The sequence below is a fragment of the Orcinus orca genome, chromosome 20 (genome assembly GCF_937001465.1).
Source record: "Orcinus orca chromosome 20, mOrcOrc1.1, whole genome shotgun sequence".
Taxonomy (NCBI): domain Eukaryota; kingdom Metazoa; phylum Chordata; class Mammalia; order Artiodactyla; family Delphinidae; genus Orcinus; species Orcinus orca.
This window is the reverse complement of record NC_064578.1, coordinates 48,134,737-48,158,155: the sequence shown is the minus strand read 5'-3', so window position 1 is coordinate 48,158,155 and position 23,419 is coordinate 48,134,737. Positions and strand designations below refer to the sequence as shown.

General features: G+C 47.2%; 4 protein-coding genes across 6 annotated transcripts in view; 3 read left to right on the top strand and 1 right to left on the bottom strand.

Moving 5' to 3' along the window:
• XRCC1 (X-ray repair cross complementing 1) overlaps positions 1-9,368 on the top strand; it is a 38,111-nt gene extending 28,743 nt beyond the window's left edge. Inside the window, exon 18 of the mRNA XM_033430840.2 lies at positions 9,224-9,368. The gene's annotated coding sequence lies outside the window, so the exon portion shown is untranslated. The remainder of the gene's footprint in view (positions 1-9,223) is intronic.
• Positions 152-2,544, bottom strand: ZNF575 (zinc finger protein 575). Of its 2 annotated transcripts, XM_004271215.3 has the most exons (4): positions 2,291-2,544; positions 1,903-2,012; positions 1,350-1,461; positions 152-877 (listed from the first exon to the last, which is right to left on the bottom strand). In XM_004271215.3, the coding sequence occupies exons 3-4, from the start codon at positions 1,429-1,431 to the stop codon at positions 219-221; spliced, it is 741 nt and encodes a 246-aa protein (XP_004271263.1). In that variant the 5' UTR covers positions 1,432-1,461; positions 1,903-2,012; positions 2,291-2,544; the 3' UTR covers positions 152-218. The 2 variants fall into 2 exon arrangements, with proteins under 2 accessions (XP_004271263.1, XP_049559695.1); XM_049703738.1 differs by lacking the exon at positions 1,903-2,012.
• ETHE1 (ETHE1 persulfide dioxygenase) lies at positions 2,670-22,587 on the top strand. Of its 2 annotated transcripts, none has more exons than XM_033430846.2 (7): positions 2,670-2,813; positions 9,224-9,368; positions 9,532-9,680; positions 19,799-19,928; positions 21,584-21,673; positions 22,045-22,161; positions 22,390-22,587. In XM_033430846.2, the coding sequence occupies exons 2-7, from the start codon at positions 9,224-9,226 to the stop codon at positions 22,440-22,442; spliced, it is 684 nt and encodes a 227-aa protein (XP_033286737.1). In that variant the 5' UTR covers positions 2,670-2,813; the 3' UTR covers positions 22,443-22,587. The 2 variants fall into 2 exon arrangements, with proteins under 2 accessions (XP_033286737.1, XP_004271262.1); XM_004271214.4 differs by lacking the exon at positions 2,670-2,813 and adding an exon at positions 7,519-7,672.
• LOC117201802 (small integral membrane protein 30-like) lies at positions 7,679-8,718 on the top strand. Its single transcript, XM_033430847.2, has one exon. The coding sequence runs from the start codon at positions 8,149-8,151 to the stop codon at positions 8,314-8,316; it is 168 nt and encodes a 55-aa protein (XP_033286738.1). The 5' UTR covers positions 7,679-8,148; the 3' UTR covers positions 8,317-8,718.
• Positions 22,588-23,419: the final 832 nt, after the last annotated feature.

Here is a 23,419-nt window from a genome sequence, read left to right as displayed (position 1 = left end):
ACCTCCAGGTCCATGGTTTGGGGCCCCGTGCTAACTCTGTGGGTGATGTTTTCCCCTCCCAGAAACGAGTTCCTCCTGCTAAGTCTGAGTCCAGCGCGGGGGCCAACCTCCCTTCTGGCTACCTGGAAGAGGCAAGTCCATACAGCCTGGCTCAGAGATGCCACCTCTTTATTGACTGGGGCTGGCAGCACAGGGAGCCTGTGAGCCAAAGGGAGGGTTCACTCCCGCTCCCCTGGGCTCTCGGCCTGGTGGTGGCTGCGTTGGTGAAGGAGTAGGAGGCGTCTCTGACCAAACGCCTGGCCGCAGCTGGAGCAGCGATGCCGGGCGGTGACCTGGCTACCCGGCGCCGTCGGGGGGTCGTGACATAGGCGATGGGCGGCCAGTTTGGAGGGGAATGAAAAAGCCTTGGGGCAGTGCGGGCAAGGATAGGGACGGGCGTCGGTGGCATGGTGCGTATGGCGGTGGGCCGCGAGCTTGGAGGGGTAGCAGAAGGACTTGGGGCAGTCGGGGCACGGGTAGGGGCGGGTGGGCGCGTGGGTCCAGAGGTGGGCTGCCAGCTTGGAGCGGTGGCCGAAGGCCTTTGGGCAGTGCGGGCACGGGTGCGGACGGGCGCCGCTGTGCGTGAGGCGGTGGGCTGCCAGCTTGGAGGGGTAGGAGAAGGCCTTGGGGCAGTCGGGGCATGGGTGGGGGCGGGCGCCGCCGTGTGCCAACCGGTGCGTGGCCAGCTTGGAAGGGTACGAGAAGGCCTTGTCACAGTCGGGGCAGCGGTGCGGGCGCTGGGGCGGGGGCCGCCGGCGGGGTTGGGAAGGCGCCCCCGCAGACGTGGCGGGCCCTGGAACCAACTGGCTGGGCTTCTGCGGCGAGCCCTGGTAGGGAGCTAGGGGACAGGAGGGTTGGTGGGCTCCAGGAAGCAGCCAACGCCCTGAGTCTACACCAGGCTCCCCCTCGACCTTGACATTCTAGTGTGTCTGGACACCTGAAGGGTCATACTGAGATTCCCCAAATGGCGTGTTCCTGCTTCTCACCCCCTGCCATGCATCATCCTAAGGGGCTCCAAAGGGTTACCTCGCTGGAACCCCAGAGCTAAGGCTTCCCCAAAGCTACTAAAGTGTCTGTTTCTAGTATCTTCCCAAGTGATCACCCTGAAATCCCGCATGTCATCTCCCCTAGAAATGAGGGGTCCCTCCAAGACAACCTGGAGGAGTCCCCAGAACTTGGCGTTCTTGGGGATCCGAAATGGTTATCACCCTGGACTTTCAAAACTTCACCCTGAGATTCCCTCAACATACGATTCTCTTGGCCCCAGTTCCTGGAGAATGCCCCCTACTCACAGGTGGAGCCGCCCTCACCTTCTCCTTTGGTCACAGGCTCCTTGCCAGTGGGACTAGGATCGGTGCCCCGGGCCACAGACTCAGCGTCCCGCTCCAGCATCTTGCTGGCCCAGAAACCTAGAGGGAGGGCCTAGGGTGGGAGAGGGGGCGACGCCGGTGTTTATCAGGCTGTTGGGGGAAGGGCTGAGAGCCTAACAATCAAGGGTCAGTATGTTTAGGAGCAGGGTCTATTTAGGTCTGGGGTCCTATAAGGCGAGGGTGGGCGGAGCCTAAGGGCACAATGGGCGGGGTTATGCAAACCCGACCCAGAAGCAGTCTATTTGGAACTTAGCCTCAGCGTTTGAGCCTTCGAGCGGAGTGGGCGGGGCCTCTATAACTAACTCCCAGCCGCCCCAGAGCGCGGAGCAGGCGGGGCCTATGTCCAGAGTGGGCGGAACCGGCCGAGGAACCTAAGACGGGGATGGGTGGAGCTATACTAATAAGACCCAAAGTCGGTTGCTCAGCAACTCTGTCCCAGGGGAGGGGCCTACGAGCTCAGTGGGCGGGATTCACATCGAAGAGGTAGCTTTACCCGGCTCTTGGCTTAGTCTCAGTCCATTGACGCCGCGTGAACTGCCTTCTTCTTGTCACTAAATTTAAACCCCTGCGTGGAGTTGGAACCGTGGAGGGTAGAGGGGAGACCTGGAGGAAGACACAGAAAGAGCGTGGCTCGTGTGTTGCGATTCTGAGACCCCCTCATGGACTTCTCCCTCGAGGTCCCAAGCGTCCGAGCCTCCAGGCACCCCTTGGGATCATGGCATTCGGGCACCAATGCACCCTCCCAAGGCTCAGGCGCCCATGCAGCCCCTCCAGAACCTATGCATCAGGACCCTCCCCCGTTCCGGGAGTTCTGGCGATCAGCACCCCCAGTCTACTTCCCGAAGACCCTGGCGTCTGTGCCCGGACCGCTGCCCCCTCACCTGCGGGCGGCTCCTCCCTGGGGGCGGGGCTCCGGGCCCCTCCCTCGGGGGCCGCGGCCACTGCGGCGCTGCCTTCGGACTCTGCACCGCCCGGCGCGCGCCCTGAGATGGGAGGGCAGGGGAGGGAGCGCGCGCTAGCTGCTGGGCCCAGCCTCATTTCCATTCCCTCCTCCTCCGCCGGGCCGGTGGGGGCGTTAGTTCGCATGCGCGGTCCGGCCCGCGGAGGCTGCGGCGGGGGAGACGGGATGGAAGGAGGGGGTGGGTGCGCAAGGCAAGCCAATTGCTGAGCAATACCGGCTGAGGGACCGGAGGAAAGTGTGCCGAGGCTTGCAGGGCCTACGGTGGCTGACTGGAGTCAAGCACGTGCAGGAGTTAACACGGGGAAACCTAACTCAAGAGATTTCTTGAGACAACTTCCCTTTTGTATGTCCCCGTTCTTTTCGAGAATTCCGCTCGGAGCTTGAGTTCCGTCTCCCGAATCAGTTTCAAGAGCTCGCTGCCTATTCTACCCCTCAAGGCACTGGCAAGTAAAGGCTAGCTATTTCCTCGAGAGAGGGAGGGAGCGGGACGGGTTCAGAGCGAGCTGATGCTCAGTAAAAGTCACGTTATTTGCACAGCGCCCGGCACTCTCCGCTGCTGGGTGATTCTGGATTCTCCGCCCCTCCCACCCTAATACTACGACCCTGGGGCCGGGAGGGCGGCGGTCTCCAGGTGCCCGGGCCCCCTTGTTCCCCGCTGGAGCTCCTGGTGCCAGGCCCGGGGTGGCTTGCTTGACACCCTTCCCCCGGGAAGTGATGGTGCACCTTCCCGCCCCGTACAGGAATGACCGTGAAGTGCCCATAAACCACCCCCGCATGGGTGGGTCTTCAGTCTGATAATCCACAAGGTCTGGCGAACCCTGGGAGCCGTGGGAGTTATACGGAAGGATTATTTGGGCTCATTTCCCCACTCACTCCTCCCAGATGATTTTGAAGCTATATACCAGACCTCATATCCCATAAAAATCTTTTTATTACACTTGGTTTGTTTCAGTCAGTACTTAAACAAGACCCACAAGTTGAATTTGTTTGCTTTGACTTTTCAGTGTCTTCATTGACATTTTAAAAGGTTCACTGGTTGCTGCGTGGAAAATGGATTACAGGGAGGTAGAGTGGAAGACAGAAGCCAGTGAGGCGGCTGTTATATATTAATTATATTAGTGATTATTAAAAAGTACTATTATAATTATATGATAATTATATTATTATATGATATCGATAATTATATGATAATTATGTTATTATTTACAGCATCTGATATATGTCAGAAGCTGTCTTGAGTGTTTTATATATGTTCATTCATTTAATGCTGACAGCAGTTTTTCAAGAGGAGGCGCTACTATCATCTCCATTGTACAGAGATAAAAATGAGGCACTAAAACTTATCCAAGGTCACTCAGCCAGGAAATAGCAGGGCCAGGATTTGAACACTTGCAGCCTGACCCTGGAATCCATGTAATTTGCATCTATGCTTTGCTGCCTCTTTGACTGGGGCAGAGGGCGTGATGAGGGAAAAGTGGTCTGGTTGGAGAGGTTAATTCATCAGGGCTTAGTAATGAATTGGGAGGAAGTAGCAAGAGGAGGAAGGAGTCACGGATGACGATGAAATAGTGATAGCCACCTCCCTGAGAGCACAACACCTGAGCAATTGTTCTGTGCCAGGTCCTCTCCCAAACTCTTTGTATGTGTGAACTCATTGGATCTTTTCTTTTTTAAATTGAAGTATAGTTGCTGACAATACTATATAAATCACACGTGTAAAATCTAGTGACTCAGAATTTATAGAGGTTATACTCCTTTATAGTTATTATAAAATGTTGGCTATGTTCCCCTGTTGTAAGATATATCCTTGTAGCTTATTTTATACCTAGTAGTTTGTACCTCTTAACCTCTTACCCCTATCTTGCCCTCCCTCCCCGCACTGGACCCACTAGCTTGTTCTCTGTATCTGTGAGTCTGCTTCTTTTTTTGTTATATTCACTCGTTTGTTGTATTTTTCAGATTCTATGTATAAGTGATGTCACACAGTATTTGTCTTTCTCTGTCTGACTTATTTCATTTAGCATAAGGCCCTCCAAGTCCATCCATGTTGCTGCAAATGGAAAAATTTCATTCTTTTTTTATGGCTGAGTAGTATTCCATTGTATATATATACCACCTCTTCTTTACCCACTCATGTGATGGACACTTAGGTTGCTTCCGTATTTTGGCAATTGTAAATAATGCTGCTATGAACATTGGGGTGTGTGTATCTTTTTTTTTTTTTTTTTTCTTTTTTGGCTGTGCAGCATGTGGGATCTTAATTCCCCGACCAGGGATTGAACCCGTGTCCCCTTCAGTGGAAGCTCAGAGTCTTAACCACTGGACCGCCAGGGAAGTCCCCACATGTATCTTTTCTTAGATCTTCACAGTGAGGGAGGAACTATTTTCAACCACAATCTACAGATGAAAAAAGAGAAGCCCAGAAGAGTTTAGTTTTGAGCCTGAGGTCACACATTTGGGAAGGGTGATACCAGTTTCTAACTCTTAGGATAACTCGCAGCTGACTCTACAAAATCCCCAGAGAGTGTGCACGCCTTCAAGGGACAAGTAAGCGTCTACCAATCCTGCAGAAACAATTAGGAATGGGCCCCAGGGTGGAGAGGTCTTATCTGGGGGACCCTCAGAGTAAAGTGTGCCTCAGAGTCCCTGTTTTCCTGGCTTCTCTCTCCCCTGAGCTCCAGGCAATCCCTGTACCTCTCCTTGTTTTAGCCCTGATGGCTGCACCTCTTTCCCCCACCAACCAGACCAACCAGACCGAGGACTCACCTCTGAGTCTCCAGTTTCGCTCAGCTTGAGCCAGACGTTCAGGAGACCTCAATGAGAGGAATAACTGAACCAAGTTCTCTCCTTGAGTCTGAGCTTTTCTTTCTGCCTGTTTCTCCCCTCTCTTGGTGTTTCCCTGTTCTGAGAGATTCTGTCCTTCTCCCTGTACATTTCTCCCCTCTCTAATGCTCCCTGCTCCCCACATCTCTTCCCACCTCCACGATCTCCTAGAATCTTTGAGTGTATCTAAGTGACGATATTTCTTTGACAGACACCCCATTTCAATTCTGTATCTCCCAATGTATCTCTGAAAGTCTCTCCAGATCTCTCTCTCTCTCTCTTTGTTATCACTGAGTCTCAGCATCTTCCTTGTCTCTGAGTGGCTCCCTGAGTCTCTCCCCTGATAAAGCCCACCAGGAATATACTAGAAGTCTGGCAAAGTTGGGTTTTATTGATTTGCTGTAGCTAAGGGTAGAGGACTGCAGAGGGAGTACAGGCTGTCTCCCCAAACACAGGGAGAGTCACAGTCTTCCCTTGGTATCCACAGGGGGTTAGTTCCGGGACCCCCATGGATACCAAAATTGGCAAATGTGCAAGTCCCTTATATCGAATGGTGTGGTACAGTTGGCCTTCTGTATCTGTGACAAAGTGACTTAGATCCTCCAGACAAGAGTGGGATGCCCTATTCTCACTACTGATGTGATTCCAAAGAGCAAGCTTTCAGACAGCCCATGACTAGACATTGTCTCAACTCTAGGTCCTTGGTGTAAATGAACAAAAGCCATTTTTAGAGGTTCACATTCCAAGAGAAGCCAAATGATCCCCAACCTGATTTTACAAGACATCGTGGAAAATTTTTTTTTTTTAATGATTTCTTCCTGGGAAGACATAAACATTCCTGGTAAAATACTTAAGTGATTTTTAAATAAAGTTTAATGGGATAATCTCTTGTTCTGGGACCAGGCACTCAACCAACAGCCCCTCAAGACACTAATGACATTGAACCAAACGTTTTTTTCTTTGTAACAATGAAGGTCCAACCACCTGCTTTTCCTATAAAATGGCCCTGGGGCTATGAGTGTATTGGGGTCTCTTGTTGGGTTTCTCCTTCTCCAGGGAGAGAATTCTGTGCTACTCCCAGTGTGTCTCCCTCGCCCTTTGAATGTCTCCCTGTTCTTTGTTTCTCTGGTTTTTTAAAAAAATAATTTTTATTTTATATTGGAGTATAGTTGATTTACAATGTGGTATTAGTTTCAGGTGCACAGCAAAGGGATTCAGTTATACATATGCACACATCCATTCTTTTTCAGATTCTTCTCCCATATAGGTTTTTACAAAATATTGAGTAGAGTTCCCTGTGCTATGTAGTAGGACCTTGTTGTTTATCTATTTGATATATAGTAGTGTGCGTATGTTAATCCCAAACTCCTAATTTATCCCACCCCACCCCCACCTTTCCCCTTTGGTAACCATGAATTTGTTTTTGAAGTCTGCTTCTGTTTTGTAAATAAGTTCATCTGTATCATTTTTTAAGAGTCCACATATAAGTGATGTCATATGATATTTGTCTTTCTCTGTCTGACTTCCTTCGCTTAGTATGATAATCTCTAGGTCCATCCATGTTGCTGCAAATGGCATTATTTCATTCTTTTTTATGGCTGAGTAATATTCCATTGTGTATATATATCACATCTTATTTATCCGTTCCTCCATCGATGAACATTTAGGTTGCTTCCATGTCCTGTCTACTGTAAATAGTGCTGCTATGAACATTGGGGTGCATGTATCTTTTCAAATTATAGTTTTGTCCAGATATATGCCCAGGAGTGGGATTGCTGGATCATATGGTAGCTCTACTTTTAGTTTTTTTTTTTTTTTTTTTTTTTTCTCGGTACGCGGGCCTCTCACTGTTGTGGCCTCTCCCGTTGCGGAGCACAGGCTCCGGACGCGCAGGCTCTGCGGCCATGGCCCACGGGCCCAGCCGCTCCGCGGCATGTGGGATCCTCCCAGACCAGGGCACGAACCCGTGTCCCCTGCATCGGCAGGCGGACTCTCAACCACTGCGCCACCAGGGAAGCCCTACTTTTAGTTTTTAAAGGAACCTCCATGCTGTTCTCCATAGTGACTGTACCAGTTTACATTCCCACCAGCCTTTAGGAGGGTTCCCTTTTCTCCACACTCTCTCCAGCATTGTTTGTAGACCTCTGGATGATGACCATTCTGACTGGTGTGAGGTGATTGTTCTTTGTTCCTCTGGGTCTTCCTGTCTTCTCCGTCTCTAAAGTCTCCCCATGGGTCCTCAGCCTGGTTCCGCTCCGCTCCGCCCCTCCCTCGGCCCCAGGCACTTGTGGCCCCTTTAAGGCGGGCCCCGCCCATGCCCCCGCCCCGCCCCTCCGGGGTTCAGCTTTGGGTGCGCTCGGTTTCCGCTGGCACCGCTCCGTCTCCAGCCTCGGGCGCTATGGCGGGGTCTGCACTGAGGGTCGCTGGGCGGCAGCTCAGTCAATACAGCGAGTCTGGAGCCCCCATCCTCCTACGTCAGGTTCGCAGTGGCTGGACCGGGGAGCGAGATTACTGGATCCTGGGTGGCGGTAGGGGTGGAACTCCTGGGTCCTTTAAATCCGGAGAGATACCCGGGCCCTGACGCCTGGATCTTTGCGGAAAGGGGTGTAGGGCTAGACTCTTGCGTCCTTTAAAGGGGAGTGATCTGGGTCCCAGATCTGGGACCCCGATCTGGGCTTCGGTCTGAACTCTTGCTTCCATTACAGAAGAGGATGACGGGGACCCAGGTTTGGGGATGGATGAAAGTTGGGACTCATTGGTTCCGACGGAGTAAGGTGCTGGGGTCCCAGACTCCTGACTCCGGGCAGGGGGATTCCTGTAATGGCTGCTAACTTGAAGGCGCTGTCACGTGGAACCTCTTAAGCCTCAGCATCCTGAACTGATAGAATTAAACAAATACCGCTTTCTTTGAAACCTTCAGCCTTTAAGAACCAGTCACCTCAAGATCTCAACATCATGATCTTAGTTTCAACACAATTGTTCCCAGTCCTCTTTTCATTGCTTTTGGTGCTGCCTGTTGTTGAAGCAGTAGAAGCCAGAGTTGCAATCGCTCTCGTTCTCAGTATTACAGGCATTTATGCTTGTTTGGGGGTATATGCACGAAGGAGAAATGGACAGATGTGACTTTGAAGGACCTCCTGAATCAAACCTTGTCCTGAAAACCTTTGTGCTGTTGAGGTTCAGAACTGAGTTTTGGTGTCTGAAAGTTCCCAAGAAACAGTAAATAGGGTAGTTTCATAGTCTTGGTTTCCCTATAAATAGGAACAAATTGGTATACTATATTAAATGGAAAACAAAACGTTTTCTTCACAACAAATAATGCACTGAAAAATGCCATCTGCAATTTGCATTTGCTAGTTAGAAAGAAGGTCAAAGAAGTGAGAAGGCTGAACTTTGCAAAAGTAATATTTCATAGTTTAAGAATTCTCAATAGGAAGAAGAAAACTCTTGCCCAGAATCCTAGGAAACTGCCACTGTTTAGTTATAATCACTGCCTTCTGCAACACTGAGGAGTCTTTTCTCCATATATTTTTTTTTTCCATTTGATTTTCACGACAGTTTATTATTATTATTTTATTTATTTATTTATTTTAACTCTCCATATTTTTAATGGATTTTTGTTTCGTTATCTCCCAAGTTAATATTGTACGTAGATATTAAATACAGTTGGTCAAAAATTAAAACTTATCTCTTGGTGGGGGAAAAAGTTTAGAAAATGTATTCGTTGTACCTAACGTTGAAATGGAGAAAAGATTTAATGTAAAAAAATACTTTATATTGACATTGAAATGGAGAAGAGATTTAATGTTTAACAAAAACAAAAAAATTTTTATATTAACGGGTAACATCTCCATGGTGAGAAGTACTATATTAAATATAAACCCATTAAGTAAAAAACAAAAAAGGGGGGGGGACAGGGGCTTCTGCTTCTGGATCTTAGGAAGAGAATGGAGTTGAGGCCTGGACTCCTGGGTCCACAGTAAGGGGGGGTCTGAATCTGTGCTCTCACTTGTCCCCACCCCCTTTCCAGATGTTTGAGCCCAAGAGCTGCACCTACACTTACCTCCTGGGTGACAGAGAGTCCAGAGAGGCCATTCTGATCGACCCGGTTCTGGAGACAGCGCATCGGGATGCCCAGTTGGTCAAGGAACTGGGGCTACAGCTGCTGTATGCTGGTCCGTTTGGGGGCCGGGCTCCTGGGCCTGAGGGCGTGGGACTGTAGCGTGGAGTGGGAAGCTAGGACCGGGACTCCTGGGTCTGAGGGAGGAGGGGGCTGGGGGCTGGGAATCCTGCGTCCTCTCTGTGCCCTCTTGGACCTGGCTCTCCTCTCTCTCCCAGTGAATACCCACTGCCATGCGGACCACATTACCGGCTCCGGGCTGCTCCGGTCCCTACTCCCCGGCTGCCAGTCTGTCATCTCCCGCCTTAGTGGGGCCCAGGCTGACATGCACATTGAAGATGGAGACCCCATCCGCTTTGGGCGCTTCGTGAGTTGGATGCTGGGTCCCCGAGAGGGTGGTGGCCTGGAGTTTTTGGACTAAAGGGAGGAGGGGCTTGGGGGCCTGGACTCCTGATTCCTGAGTTTCTGTCTCAGGGAGAAGGGCGCCATAAACCCAGGTGAAAAACTGAGCCAAGAGGCTCTGGGCAGGTGTGTCTCTGGCCCATCCCCTTAAGTCAACAACATCTATGGCGTTTCCTATAACCTTGGGGCAACTCCTTTGGCCTGGAGTCTCATAAAATTTGACTGGGAGCTGGAATTACAAGGTCATGGCTGAGGGAGAGACCCAGCCCTATCTTCCCAGAGCCACTGTTGGAGGAAGGCACATGCAGTTGCCCAGAGCCCAGAGCCGGGACTAGGGTGAGGCAAGAGAGGAATCCAGGGTGCAACATTTAAGGGGGCGCTCATTCTCAGGGTGGTGCAAAGGCAGGGCTGGCACCTTCTAGTGGGCGCCTCCTTAAATGTTGCTCCCTATAGGAGCCTGCTTGCCTCACCCTAACCCCAGCCCTGCTATTGCCTCACACAGGAATGGTCTGAAGGTTCCTACCTCCTCTCCTTTCTTTGCCCCAAGCAGAATCAGCAGGTTTCTGGCCAGAAGTTCAACCCAGGGAAATACGATGGGTGAGGAGGTGCTAGGGTTGCCCTCAGAGGGAGGGGAAACAGCTGGCAGGAGTTTTTCCTGATCAAAGTTGCTAAAGACTTAGAGAGTTTGGCTGGCTTTGGGGACAGAATGTCACTTGGACTTGACCTCCAAGTTAGAGGGTTTTACTAAACGAGGCCAGTTAAACTGAGTCAGATGGTTTGGGGAAATAAAGGCTGTGGGTGGGATCAGAGGGTTTAGCTCCACTGGTTACAGCCTCTTTATTTCAAGCCTTTTTCTGGAAGCAGGTAAAAAAGAAAATGCATTGTACATTTAGGTACACTGTACATAATAAGCAGGTGCTAACAAGCATTTCTTGGGTTGAGAAGCCTTAGAGGTGTTAGAAATGGTTGGAGTTTTGTGTCAAGAAGAGCCCTTTGTTAAACTGGATGAGTGATGTTTTCAATGAATCAGCATGGAAGGGCTTAGCTGTGGAAGATTTAGCTTTAGTGCTTGGGTTATTTATTTATTTTAAAATTTATTTATTTTTGGCTGCATTGCGTCGTTGGGTCTTCGTTGCTGCGCGTGGGCTTTCTCTTGTGGCGTCGAGCGGGGGCTTCTCTTGTCGCGGAGCACAGGCTCTAGGTGCGTGCGCTTCAGTAGTTGCAGCACGTGGGCACGTGGGCTACTAACCACTAAACTACTTTCTGTCTCTATAGATTTGTCTATTCTGTACATTGCATAGAAATATGGTATCATATGTGGTCTTTGTGACTGGCCTTTTTTTTTTTTTTTTTTTTTCGGTACGCGGGCCTCTCACTGTTGTGGCCTCTCCCGTTGCGCAGCACAGGCTCCAGATGCGCAGGCTCAGCGGCCGTGGCTCACGGGCCCAGCCGCTCCGCAGCACGTGGGATCCTCCCGGATCGGGGCACGAACACATGTCCCCGGCATCGGTAGGCGGACTCTCAACCGCTGCGCCACCAGGGAAGCCCTTTGTGACTGCCTTTTGCCACTGACCATAATGTTTTCAAAGTTCATCCATGTTGTAACATGTATCAGTGTTTCATTTCTTTTTATTAATGAATAATATTCCGTTGTATGGATATATCACATTTTATTTATTCATTCATCGGTGGATGGACATTTGAATTGCTTCCACTTTTGGCTCTTATGAATTATGCCACTATGAATATTCATGTGCAAGTTTTTGTGTGGATGTATGTTTTCATCTCTCTTGGGTATATACTTAGGATGGAATTACTGGATCATATGAACTCTGTTTAACAATTTGAGGAACTGCCAAACTGCTATCAAAAACTGTTATCCGGAGGCTTCCCTGGTGGCGCAGTGGTTGAGAGTCCGCCTGCCGATGCAGGGGACGCGGGTTCGTGCCCCGGTCCGGGAAGATCCCACATGCCGCGGAGCAGCCGGGCCCGTGAGCCATGGCCGCTGAGCGTGCGCGTCCGGAGCCTGTGCTCCGCAACGGGAGAAGCCACAACAGTGAGAGGCCCACGTACCACAAAAACAAAAGCAAAAAAAACCTGTTAGCCAAAGTGGCTATACCATTTTATGTTCCCATAACCAGTTGTGTGAGGGTTCCAGTCCCTCTACATCCTTGTTACCACTTGTATTATCTGTCTTTATGATTGTTCAGCATTTTGTTTGGTTTTCATCCGAGTTCTTTATAAACCTTTGGAGATGGGCGCTTTTTTTCCCTCTCATTTTCCTCCTCCCACTTAAAAAATTTGAATTGTAACATGCATATTATACAGTAAAAGGGGCACATATTACACATGTACAGCTTTGTAAATTTTAACATATGTCTATACTTGAGTATCCACTGCCCAGATCGAGATCCAGAACATGCCCATCGCCCCAGAAGTCTTCCTTGTCCCTCTTCCTGGCCATTGACAGCCCCACCAAGGGACCATTCTTCTGACTGACTTAATCATAGATTAGTTCTGCCTGTTCTGGACCTTATAAACAGAAACCAGTGTGTACTCTTATGTGCGCTTCTTTCACTCTACCTACTATTGTATATAATTGTAGTTCTTTCCTTTTTTGCTGTATAGCAGTGGTTGGCCACCTTTTTCTGTAAAGGACCAGATGGTAACTATTTTCAGTTTCGCAGGCCATATGGTCCCTGTTGTAACTACTTAATTTTCCTATTGGTGTGAAATCATCTACAGACAATGAATGCATGAATAAGCATGGCTGGGCTCCAGTAAAACTTTATTTATGGCCACTGAAAATTGAATTTTAATAATTTTCATGTGGCATGAAATGTCATCCTTATAAAAGCAGATGGCAGGCCAAATTTGGTGCACCGACCACAGTTTGCCAACCCCTGACGTAGAGCATTTCACTGTGTGAATTGATGACAATTTATATCCATTCTCCTTTTGATGGTTGATTCTAGTTTGGGGCTATTATGAATAATGCTACTCTGAAGATTCTTGTACAAATCTCTTGGTGGACATTACCCTCAATTCCAGGGAGTGGGCTTGCTGAGTCTTAGAACTGACACATATTTAACTTTAGCAGAAACTGCCACACAGCTTTTTTTTTTTTTTTTTTTAATATACAAATTTATTTATTTTTGGCTGTGTTGGGTCTTCGTTGCTGGGTGCGGGCTTTCTCTAGTTGCGGTGAGCGGGGGCTACTCTGCATTGCGGTGCACAGGCTTCTCATTGCAGTGACTTCTCTTGTTGCGGAGCACAGGTTCTAGGCACGCGGGCTTCAGTAGTTGTGGCATGTGGGCTCAGTAGTTGTGGCTCGCGGGCTCTAGAGCACAGGCTCAGTAGTTGTGGCGCATGGGCTTAGTTGCTCCACGGCATGTGGATCTTCCCGGACCAGGGCTCAAACCCGTGTCCCCTGCATTGGCAGGCGGATTCTTAACCACTGTACCACCAAGGAAGCCCCAAACACCTTTTTGAACTGGTTTTACATTTTATATTCACAGTGAGCCAAATTTGTACGGTTTCACTGTAGAATGGATTTACTGTTTTAATAAGCAATGATTGAGATTCGAACATTCTAACTCCCAAGAGGGTTGGTGGATTCCGAAAGTTAGTGTTGCCTGTTAAATACAGCGATATAGAGGGGGTGCTGCTCAAGATACTAATCCCAGGTCCCCAGGATTCCTTAACCCTCTTAAACATTATGGAGGGCCCTAAAAAGCTTTTGTTTACCTGGGTTCTATCAAGGAATATTTACTGTGTTAGTTACATGTCAATTATATCTCAATTTTAAAAAGAAATGGGAAATTCCCTGGTGATCCAGTGGTTAGGACTCTGTGCTTTCACTGTGGAGGGCCTGGGTTCAATCCCTGGTCAGGGAACTGAGATCCCACAAGCTGTGCGGTGAGGCTAAAAAAAAAAGAAATAAAAAATAAGTATTTAGATATGCAAAACATATTTACTGTATCAGAAGTTGAAACTGAGACTTTTTTATTTTTTATTAATTTATTTTTTTACATCTTTATTGCAGTATAATTGCTTTACAATGGTGTGTTAGTTTCTGCTTTATAACAAAGTGAATCAGTTATACATACACATATGTTCCCATATCTCTTCCCTCTTGCGTCTCCCTCCCTCCCCCCTCCCTATCCCACCCCTCCAGGCAGTCACAAAGCACTGAGCTGATCTCCCTGTGCTATGCGACTGCTTCCCACTAGCTATCTACCTTACGTTTGGTAGTGTATATATCCATGCCTCTCTCTAGCTTTGTCACAGCTTACCCTTCCCCCTCCCCATATCCCCAAGTCCATTCTCTAGTAGGTCTGTGTCTTTATTCCTGTGAGACTTGTTTTAAAACACAAGAATACACAAGCACACATTCCATCAGCTGTCAGAGTGATGACATCATCACAAGTCATGGAGCTTCTGGGAAAACTGCACTGAACTCTCAGGGGAGAATGAGAGTGAGAAAGGGCAAAAGACCTCTTCACACTATTATGAAAATAGTTTTGATCTTGCAGACCCTCAGGGTTCCCTCGACTACACCACTTGGAGAACCATTCTTTTTACAAAATCTTTGTCACATCTAACGACATAGACAATAATTCTTAAATTGTTCTGAAATCCAGCCCATGTTCAAATTTCTCCAAGTGCTTAGGAATCATTTTTACAGCTGCTTATATGAACCAGGACCCGATGGAGGTTCACACATGGCATTTGGCTGTTAGGTCTATTTAGTCTCTTTTAATCTAGAACAGTTTCAGACCCTTTCTGCCCCATGACATTGACTTTTGAAGCTCCCAGCCTGTTGTCTTGCAGAATATCCCACTTTCTGGATGTGTCTGGTTGTTTCCTCCTGGTGTTACTTAACTTGGTCTTTGAAAACTTCTCTTTGCTGTTAACTGAAGTAGATTGCAGATATTTCTGTATTGGATGATAATAATAATAAATAACTTAATAATAGTTAAGAAATACTGAGTGTTTTGTTTCTCACTTAGCATTGTGAGAAAGTGCATTTTCTCAGCATGTATCTCACACAATTTTCAGAATCAAATATCACTTCCTGGGAGCAGGGAGAGGTGGGACCCGTGGCTAGTGTTGGGGTGTGTGCCCCATTTATGGAGGACACCCACTACATAATTCAAGTTGATTATTCATGCTTGGGAATGTAGTCTGTCTACTTTAAAGCCTTTTTTTTTTTTTTAATTAGAAGCTGCAAATATACATTTTTAAAAAATCTTCCAAATGTTAAGGGTAAACAACAGATTCAGACTTTTAATAACTACCGAGCAGTCCAGACAAAACATTGCTATGGCTGAACCTGGTTCTTGAGCCTCCACTGTGTCTTTTCTGACAGATAGATCTCATTAAACCTTCCTAACCACGTAGTGAGATCAGAAACATTTTCCCCATTTTACAGAGAAGGGGGTGCAGAGAGGGAAAGTGACTTGCCCAAAAGTTATACTGAGAAAGTGGCTGAGCGAGGAATTGAACCCAGGAGACCTGGTGGTTCCAGTAGATCACTGTTTTTAGAATTTTAAAATATTATTATTTTTATAATATAGGAATTATTGTGTTGGGCTTTTTTTTTTTTTTTTTTCTGGCCGCATCACGCAGCTCATGGGATCTTAGTTCCTTGACCGCGGATCGAACCTGGGCCTACGGCAGTGAGAGCTTGGAGTCCTAACCACTGGACCTCCAGGGAATTCCCTGGGCATTTTTAAAATGCTTTACATACATGAAATAATTTAATCTTTATAATAGCCCTATGAAGTGGGGACAATTATTATGCCCATTTTACAAATGAGCAGAGAAGCCCAGAGAGGTGAAGTAACTTGCCCAAGGTCACACAGCTAGCAATAGCAGAGGCAAAATTCGAACCCATGTCACCCGGCTCCAGAGACCGCTCCTAACCACTAATCCATATGCCCTCACCAAGAGAGAAATATTTTACATCTGGATTCAGCACTGAAACCTCAGCTGCATGAAATACCACTCACCCTTCCTGTGTACCAGGCACACTGAGATTTCCCACTTTATCTCACTCCTCCCCACTCCACTCTTTATGTCTAGCCCACTTTTTTTTTTGCTCATGGTTACGTCTGTGAGAGTCATCCATATTGTCGCATATAGTTATAGTTTGTTCATTCTCATCCTGTGCCTCAGTTTCCTCATCTGTAGAATGGGGACAGGAGTGGTACTTACCTCATACGGATGTGTGTGGCCTGAATGAGTTCAGTCATGTAAAGTGCTTAGAAGAGAGCCTGGTACAGGAAAAAGGGTAATCAATGCCAGGCTTCTAAAGAGTAGGTAGATCGGACTGATGGGAGAAGAGGAAATTGCAGGGGCAAAGAGGTGTGGAGAAGTGCACTATTTTCTGGAAATGACTCTGGGGCTCAGAGTAGCTGGGGAAGGGAGGATGTTATAGGACATGGGGCTAGAAAAGTGAGCAGGCACCAGAGCAGGGGCTGAGGAGCTGGAACTCTGCCCTGGGGGTGGTGGAAGCTGGGGAAGGGTTTTGAGCAGAGAGGGACAAAATTGGATCTGGGTGATAGAAAACCCCCCTCAGGGTCATGTAGGAGGTGGATTAGAGGCTGGTAGGCCAGGGAGGAGGCTGTCAGTTGGCCCAAGCAGGAGAGGCCTGAGATGGGCAGGATTATGGGGGTTGATAGAGGGTAAATTCTAGATATTCTAGAGAAGGGAAAGATAAACAGGGAGGCTGATAATCAGCAAAGCCACTTGAGACACAGACTCGGTCACTAAGGGCCTAGGGGATCTTGATCTATGTGGCAAGCTGGATTGTGTTCAATTGATATTAAAATTTTGTTCAATTTATACACATAAGACAATTATATATACCATATACCATTGACCCTTGAACAACCTAGGAAGTTAGGGGCACTGAGCCTCCCCACATTCAAAAATTGGGGTATATTGGGCTTCCCTGGTGGCGTAGTGGTTGAGAGTCCGCCTGCCGCTGCAGGGGACGGGGGTTCGTGCCCCAGTCCGGGAAGATCCCATATGCCGCAGAGCGGCTGGGCCTGTGAGCCATGGCGCTGAGCCTGCGCGTCTGGAGCCTGTGCTCCGCAATGGGAGAGGCCACAACAGTGAGAGGCCCGCATACCACAAAAAAAAAAAAAAAAAAATTGCGGTATATCTTCCAGTTGGTCCTTCTATCTGCGGTTCCTCTGCATCCACAGATTCACCAAACCAGATCGTGTAGTACAGTAGTATTTACTCCTGAAAAAAATCTGTCTATATGTCGACTTGCACAGTTCAAACCTGTGTTACTCAAAGGTCAACTGTATATACTCTAACTACTGGTTGTTTACAACTGACGTCCTTCTGATTGGCCAATACCCATGCCATAACTATGGTTAAATAGTTTGAACATTACTCCTGAATATCCATCCCCCTTTTTAGTTCAAAAGACTCCCATGCTTTTTGTTTAAAAAAAAAAAAAATTCAGAGAGTATGGAAACATACAAAATAAAAAGTGAAAGATCATCCCTCTACTACAAAAAGGTAATGTTAATTTTGGGGGCCAGGGGATGTGATTTTTCCCACAAGATTTTGCAAGATTTTTGATTTTGCTTTGCACTTGTTTTGCATTGCCCATATATTTCTATTGTAGATGAGCTAGGAAGGTGTTTGGCAGAAAGTAACGGAAAAACCCATACAGTGGCTTAAATAAATAGTTTATTTTTCTCCTATAACAGGAAATTTGGAAGAATGTAGCTATTCTCTTCGATTTGGCAGCACCATCATTTGTGGGATTCTCTTGGCTTTTTTTTCTTCATGGTTGCAAGATGGCTGCTGCAGCTCCAGCCATCACACCTTGTGTTCAGAGCCAGATGAAGTGGAAAGGGCAAGTGCCAGTCCCTTTTATCAGGAAGGGAAAAGCTTTCCCAGAAATCCTCAGGAGACTTATCGAGATCTCATTGGCCAGAGGACTGTGCCAGAGGCCACCCAAGCTGTCAGGGAGGCTGGGAAAGTGCTCGGCGGGGCACACTGATGCCCCAGACCAAATTGGAGATCTGTGAGTGGGGAAGGTTAGAATGGATACTGGGTGTCGAAACAGAGTCTGCACATGGTGTCCTTCAACAATTAGCAGATGACTGACCTGGATGAGGATGCTAATTGGTGGGAGGGGCCTCTATTAAGAGAGGTGGAGTGATATGTGAGTGGGAACTAATCTTTTAAGTGATTGTTAGATTTTTCTGACAGTTGCTTCCCTGAACTGAGCATGGGAATTTAGATAATCGGGATTCCCTGGATGGTGTTTTTGTGTTCATGTGTCAGGGGTTCTTAACCGCAGTCTTTTTTTATATATATATAAATTTATTTATTATTTATTTATTTATGGCTGCATTGGGTCTTTGTTGCTGCTGCACGGGGCTTTCTCTAGTTGCGGCCAGCGGGGGCTGCTCTTCGTTGTGCAGCACGGGCTTCTCACTGCGGTGGCTTCTCTTATTGTGGAGCACAGGCTCTAGACGTGGGCTTCAGTAGTTGTGGCACGCGGGCTCAGTAGTTGTGGCTCGCGGCCTCCAGAGCACAGGCTCAGTAGTTATGGCACACAGGCTGAGTTGCTCCATGGCATGTGGGAATTTTTCCAGACCAGGGCTCGAACCTGTGTCCCCCAGAGTCTTAGAAGTGACTTTGAGGGGTCAGGAAGTATGTGCATTTACGATGTTGCTAGACGCTGCTAAGCTGTCCTCTAAAATGGCTATACTGAGTTGTACTCACATCCCAGGGGATGAAAGGTTTTGCCTCAAGCACCCTAAGCAACTCTGACAACTGCCAATCTGTTAGGTGAAAAATAGGGCTTTTAGATATCTCCTTCCCTTCCTTTCTTTTATGGAAGATCAAACATCTTATCAGATGTTTTTTGACTATTTGTTCCCTCTACCATGAATTACCTGGTTTTTTCTTTTGCCCATTTTTCTTTGGGGGTTCTTATTGGTACTTAGGGACTGTTTATATATTATGACTATTCACACTTTTTAATACTCTCTTAAACATGTGCTAATGTTGTCTCTGAGTTTTTTCGTCTTGTCACTCTGATTTTTGCCTTTTTCTGTAATGAAGTTAAACTATGTGGTCACATCTGTTCCTGTTTTTCCTTGTGGCCTCTGAATTTCCTATCATGCTTAGAAAAACTATTTCTACCTCAAGATTTTATATATATAAATATATATGTATTTATAAATATATATATTCTTCTGTATTTCCTTCTAGAATTTTTTGGGTTTTCTATGTTTAGATCTTTCGTTTATTGTGAATTTTGTGTTTTATTTTTTATTATAAAATGACGTGTTTTAAAAATACATAAATAAATAAAATGACATGTTTACTGTAAAAAAAAAGATGATACAGGAAAAGCCTAAAGAAAAAAATATTTTGAGTTAATGAGTAAAATTTTTTTTAAGAGATGACATTGTATAAGTTGCTTTGTAACCTGTTTTTTGAACTTACGGGATAGTAAATATCTTTTCCTGCCATTAAGTGTTTGTGTATAGCATCATCGAATTTTATTTCATTGACAATTTGAAATGACTGTTTAGTATTCCATATTTATATTCGTGTGCTAATCTTTTTCTTACTGATTTATAAGATCTGTTTGTACATAAAGTGCACTGACTACTATGTGGTGTGTTACAAATATATTTTGCCACCATGTTGATTCCCTTTAAATTTTGTTTATAATGTTGTTGCCATTCAGAAACATCAAATGTATTTAAATTCAAACCATTCATCTTTCCCTTAATGATTTATGACTTTGGGGATGGATGTTCTTCTCTAACCAGAGATCATATATTTATTTGTATTTTTGTTGTTGTCACTGTTTTATGATTTTATTTTCTTGCTTTAAGTTTTTAATTTTTGGGGAGTTTACTCTGGAGTGAGGTTTAAGTCCGGGATCTAACTTCAGTATTTTTTTTATCAAAAAGAGGTTATCTAGATGTGACCCTGGGATGGGATGGGGTGGGGGGCTTCTGAGGCCAGTTTCACCATGAGAGTAAAGCCACAGCCTTATTGGTGACTCTTTGTATTCTCCTTCTCTTCCAGGCCTTGGAGACCCGGGCCAGCCCGGGCCACACCCCAGGCTGTGTCACCTTCGTCTTGGATGACCACAGCATGGCCTTCACTGGAGATACCCTGCTTATCCGAGGGTGTGGGCGGACAGACTTCCAGCAAGGTCACAGGCCCCTTTCCCCAGCCCGAGGTCTTAGTATGGTTATGTGGGTGCCAGGGTTTTAAGTGTCAGTTGCAAGAATGAATGGATGAATGTTAGACTTTTAGGGGGGTCAGGATTAGATTCAAGGAGTTTAGTGCTGGAGTGGAGGAGAGTTGGGTTCAGAGGTTAGTGGTTGGGGGACAGTTAGAGTCAAGAGTATGTGTTAGTTATCTATTGCTGTAAAGCAAATCACCCCAGAACTTAGTGGCTTAAAACAATGATTAACATCATCTCACACAGGTTTTGAGAGTTAGGACTCTGGGAGAAGCTTAACTGGATGGTTCTTGCTCAGGGTCTTGTCTGAGGTTGCAACCAAGCTGCTGGCCAGGGCTGACTGAAGGCTCGACTGGGGCTGGAGGATCCACTTCCAAGGTGGCTCACTGACGCTGGTTGTTGGCAGGAGGCCTCAGTTCCTCACAATGCAGACTTCTCCGTAGGGCTGCTTGAGTGTCTTCATGACATGGCAGCTGGATTGTCCCAGAGGGAACAATCAGAGAGACAGGCAGACAGAAGACCTAATTTTTTTTTTTTTTTTAATGAGCTTATCTCAGAAGTTAAGCTCTGTTAGTTCTGCCATATCCTATTTATTAGATGCAAGTCACTTAGTCCAGACCACTAAGGCAAGGCAAGGGGAATTATGTGTCACATTTTCAAGAGAAGAGTTTCAAAGTGTTCGTGGGCATATTTTTAACCCCCCATAAGGGGTTTAGCTGGTGCAGGGAGGGGTGTGGAGTTTGATTCAGGGGTTTAGCTGCTGGGGGAAGTTAGATTTGGCAATTTAGCTGCTAGAAGGTTGCTAGATTCAGTGGTTTAATTGCTAGGAGGTGGTGTTACATTTGGGGTTTAGCTGCTGGGGGCAATTAGATTAAGGGGTTTCGCTGCGGGAAGGGTGTTTACTTTCACAATATCAGGGTATGAGATTTGAGTATGTGTGTGAATGTGAGGTGGACACTAGATTGGGAGGATTTAGCTGCCTTGCAGGAGGCCAGCAAGGCTGGACGAGAGAGAAGAGACAGAGCCACAGCGAGCTGAGCTGGCCGTGGGTAACCAGATCCCCAGGCTGCCTCTTTCTTCCTCTTTCCTCATCTCTCCATCTTGGTCTCTATCTTTTTCTCTCTGAGGCTCCTAATCTTCCATTTATCCATCCCCAACACAGTCATGAGATCGAAAGATTTAGGCTGAAAGGAAAGGTGGCAGAACGTTCCAGAGAGGTTTGTCCCTGTCCCAACTTAGGACTCAGAGCTTCTTGTCAGAACCATGGCTCTGTCCTCCTCTTTGGCCTAATGTCTTCAGTTTCTTAGCTTCCCATCCACTTTCCCTGCCCAGAATCCTTTCTTGGCATCCCCAGAGTGAGGGAATTCGGTGCTTCAGGGTCATATCCTAACCTTGTTTACAGTCATGCTGGATTCTCACCATTTCCCAATTCTTTGCATATGCTGTTCCACCTGCCTAGAATGCCCTTCCCTCTCCTCTACCCAGTCAAAGGACTACTGGCAGAAAATGAGGGAGACGGTTTAGCTACAGTGATTTTTATCCTCTCCTTTTCCCGAAGGGAAGGGATTTGGGAGTTCCTCTCATCCTGTTGCTCCACTGACCTCTGAGTTTTCCCTCCCCAGGATGTGCTAAGACCTTGTACCACTCAGTTCATGAAAAGATCTTCACACTTCCAGGAGACTGTCTGATCTACCCTGCTCATGATTACCATGGTGAGGGCTTCTTGGAGGAGGTGTGGGATTTACATAACTTACTATTTGAGAGGGAGCACCAAACTGCTGTGGCTTGCAGACTACAATTCCCAGGAACTCCTCTGGCCAAAAAGATCAAGTGCTTAGGTGTACTGAGTGTGGATGTAGAAACTACGATGCCTAGAATCTAGAAGGCATAGGCTTTCCTGGGACTTCCTTATAGAACTTAGGGAACTGTGGGAAACTACATTTCCCATAGTGCCCGTTGAGGAGGGAAAGCAATCTGTTAGTCCTGAGCCAGAAAGGCACCCTGAGGCCTCCTGGGAAATGTAGTTCTGGGAGGCCCAAGGCACTGGACGGCTCAACCTTCCTCCCCCTCTCTTGGCCACTAGGACTCACAGTATCCACTGTGGAGGAGGAGCGGACTCTAAACCCTCGGCTCACCCTCAGCTGTGAGGAGTTTGTCAAGGTCATGAGCAAACTGAACTTGCCCAAACCTCAGCAGATAGGTGAGCAGTTGAGGGGGAGGAGGGTGCTGAGGTCTGGATTCCTGGGTCTGAGGGAGAAGGTGCTGGGGATCTGGACTCCTGGGTATGAGGGATGGAGGGGCCTCAGGGCCAGAACTCTAGTTTCCCAAAGAAGGACTATTAGGATTTCTGGGTCCCCAGTGGGGGCATAGAGAGAGCGGGAGGGTCTGCCTGGGCCCCTTGGTTTCACCCTTAGCTTCTTCCTTTCAGACTTTGCGGTTCCAGCTAACATGCGCTGTGGGATCCAGACACCCGCTTCCTGACTCTCAGGTGCTCATATCCAGTTAATAATGCACTAGGTGGGGTGAGGGGCACAGTGCCATCACCAGAGCCTCTCTTATCTTCCCCTCCCTTACCAGACTCTCAAGCTTCTTAAATAAAAAAAATATATATTTTTTTCCCTCTGAATCTGACTTCTGTTTTCTGGGGGACCCAATGGGTTTCTGGGCTGAGAGGCCTGTGGTTAGTTGTGGTCCCTGGATAGGCCAGGGAGCAAGGCCGCGTAAAGGTCCTGGGAGCCTGGAAGGAGATTTTCTAACTCATAAGATAGAAGCAAACAGATATCTGGGGCAGGGTTCCTCAGCTCCTTGGATTAGAACAGTCTTAAGTTAAACTACTTGCCCCATGAGACCCAGAATAAGGTACTTCACTGCTCCAAGCCTCAGTTTCCTCATTTGTAAAATGGGAATAATAGTAATAATAATAGGGTGTTGTGATGATCCAATGAGTCCATATGTATGAAGTGCTTGGTACACTGCCTGCACAGCAGACTTCCTATCAGTGTTCACTATTACTGTTACTATCATTTGAAATGAGCTCTGAGGCACCTCCTGGCTTGAGTGACAGGATGCCTAATGGTAAAGACCATGGACTTTCGAGAGAACAAATATGGTGTTAACATTAACATGTGTAGACTTTGCGGACACTTGTCCCCCTCAGCCTCAGTTTCCTAACTATAAAATGGAGATAGTAATCCCTTTCTCTACTGTAGGCCGCTGTAAGGATGAAATAAATTAATGCGTGTAAAATGTTTATACTTTATACACATAGCTCCTGATATCCAGTGATCCTTTCTCACATACCAGTTATTTTCCTGTTTTTGCCCAGAGAGGAAAGGGTCTGGCTGAGACCTTTAACCTCTGCCCTCCACCCATAGCAAAGTGGTGGTGGGGGGAACATACTTCCCCCTGTCTCTGGGCGGGTCTCTGACTCAGCTCAGGGCACCCCCCTCCCCTTGCCC

Excerpts from the sequence above, each read along its gene's own strand:
- ZNF575 (XM_004271215.3), bottom strand. The coding sequence starts at position 1,431 with ATGCTGGAGCGGGACGCTGAGTCTGTGGCCCGGGGCACCGATCCTAGT. Across the intron at positions 878-1,349 it reads GCCTGTGACCAAAGGAGAAG|CTCCCTACCAGGGCTCGCCG; the intron begins GTGAGGGCGGCT and ends CCTGTCCCCTAG.
- ETHE1 (XM_004271214.4), top strand. The coding sequence starts at position 7,592 with ATGGCGGGGTCTGCACTGAGGGTCGCTGGGCGGCAGCTCAGTCAATAC. Across the intron at positions 21,674-22,044 it reads CCCTGCTCATGATTACCATG|GACTCACAGTATCCACTGTG; the intron begins GTGAGGGCTTCT and ends CTTGGCCACTAG. Across the intron at positions 22,162-22,389 it reads GCCCAAACCTCAGCAGATAG|ACTTTGCGGTTCCAGCTAAC; the intron begins GTGAGCAGTTGA and ends TCTTCCTTTCAG.
- LOC117201802 (XM_033430847.2), top strand. The coding sequence starts at position 8,149 with ATGATCTTAGTTTCAACACAATTGTTCCCAGTCCTCTTTTCATTGCTT.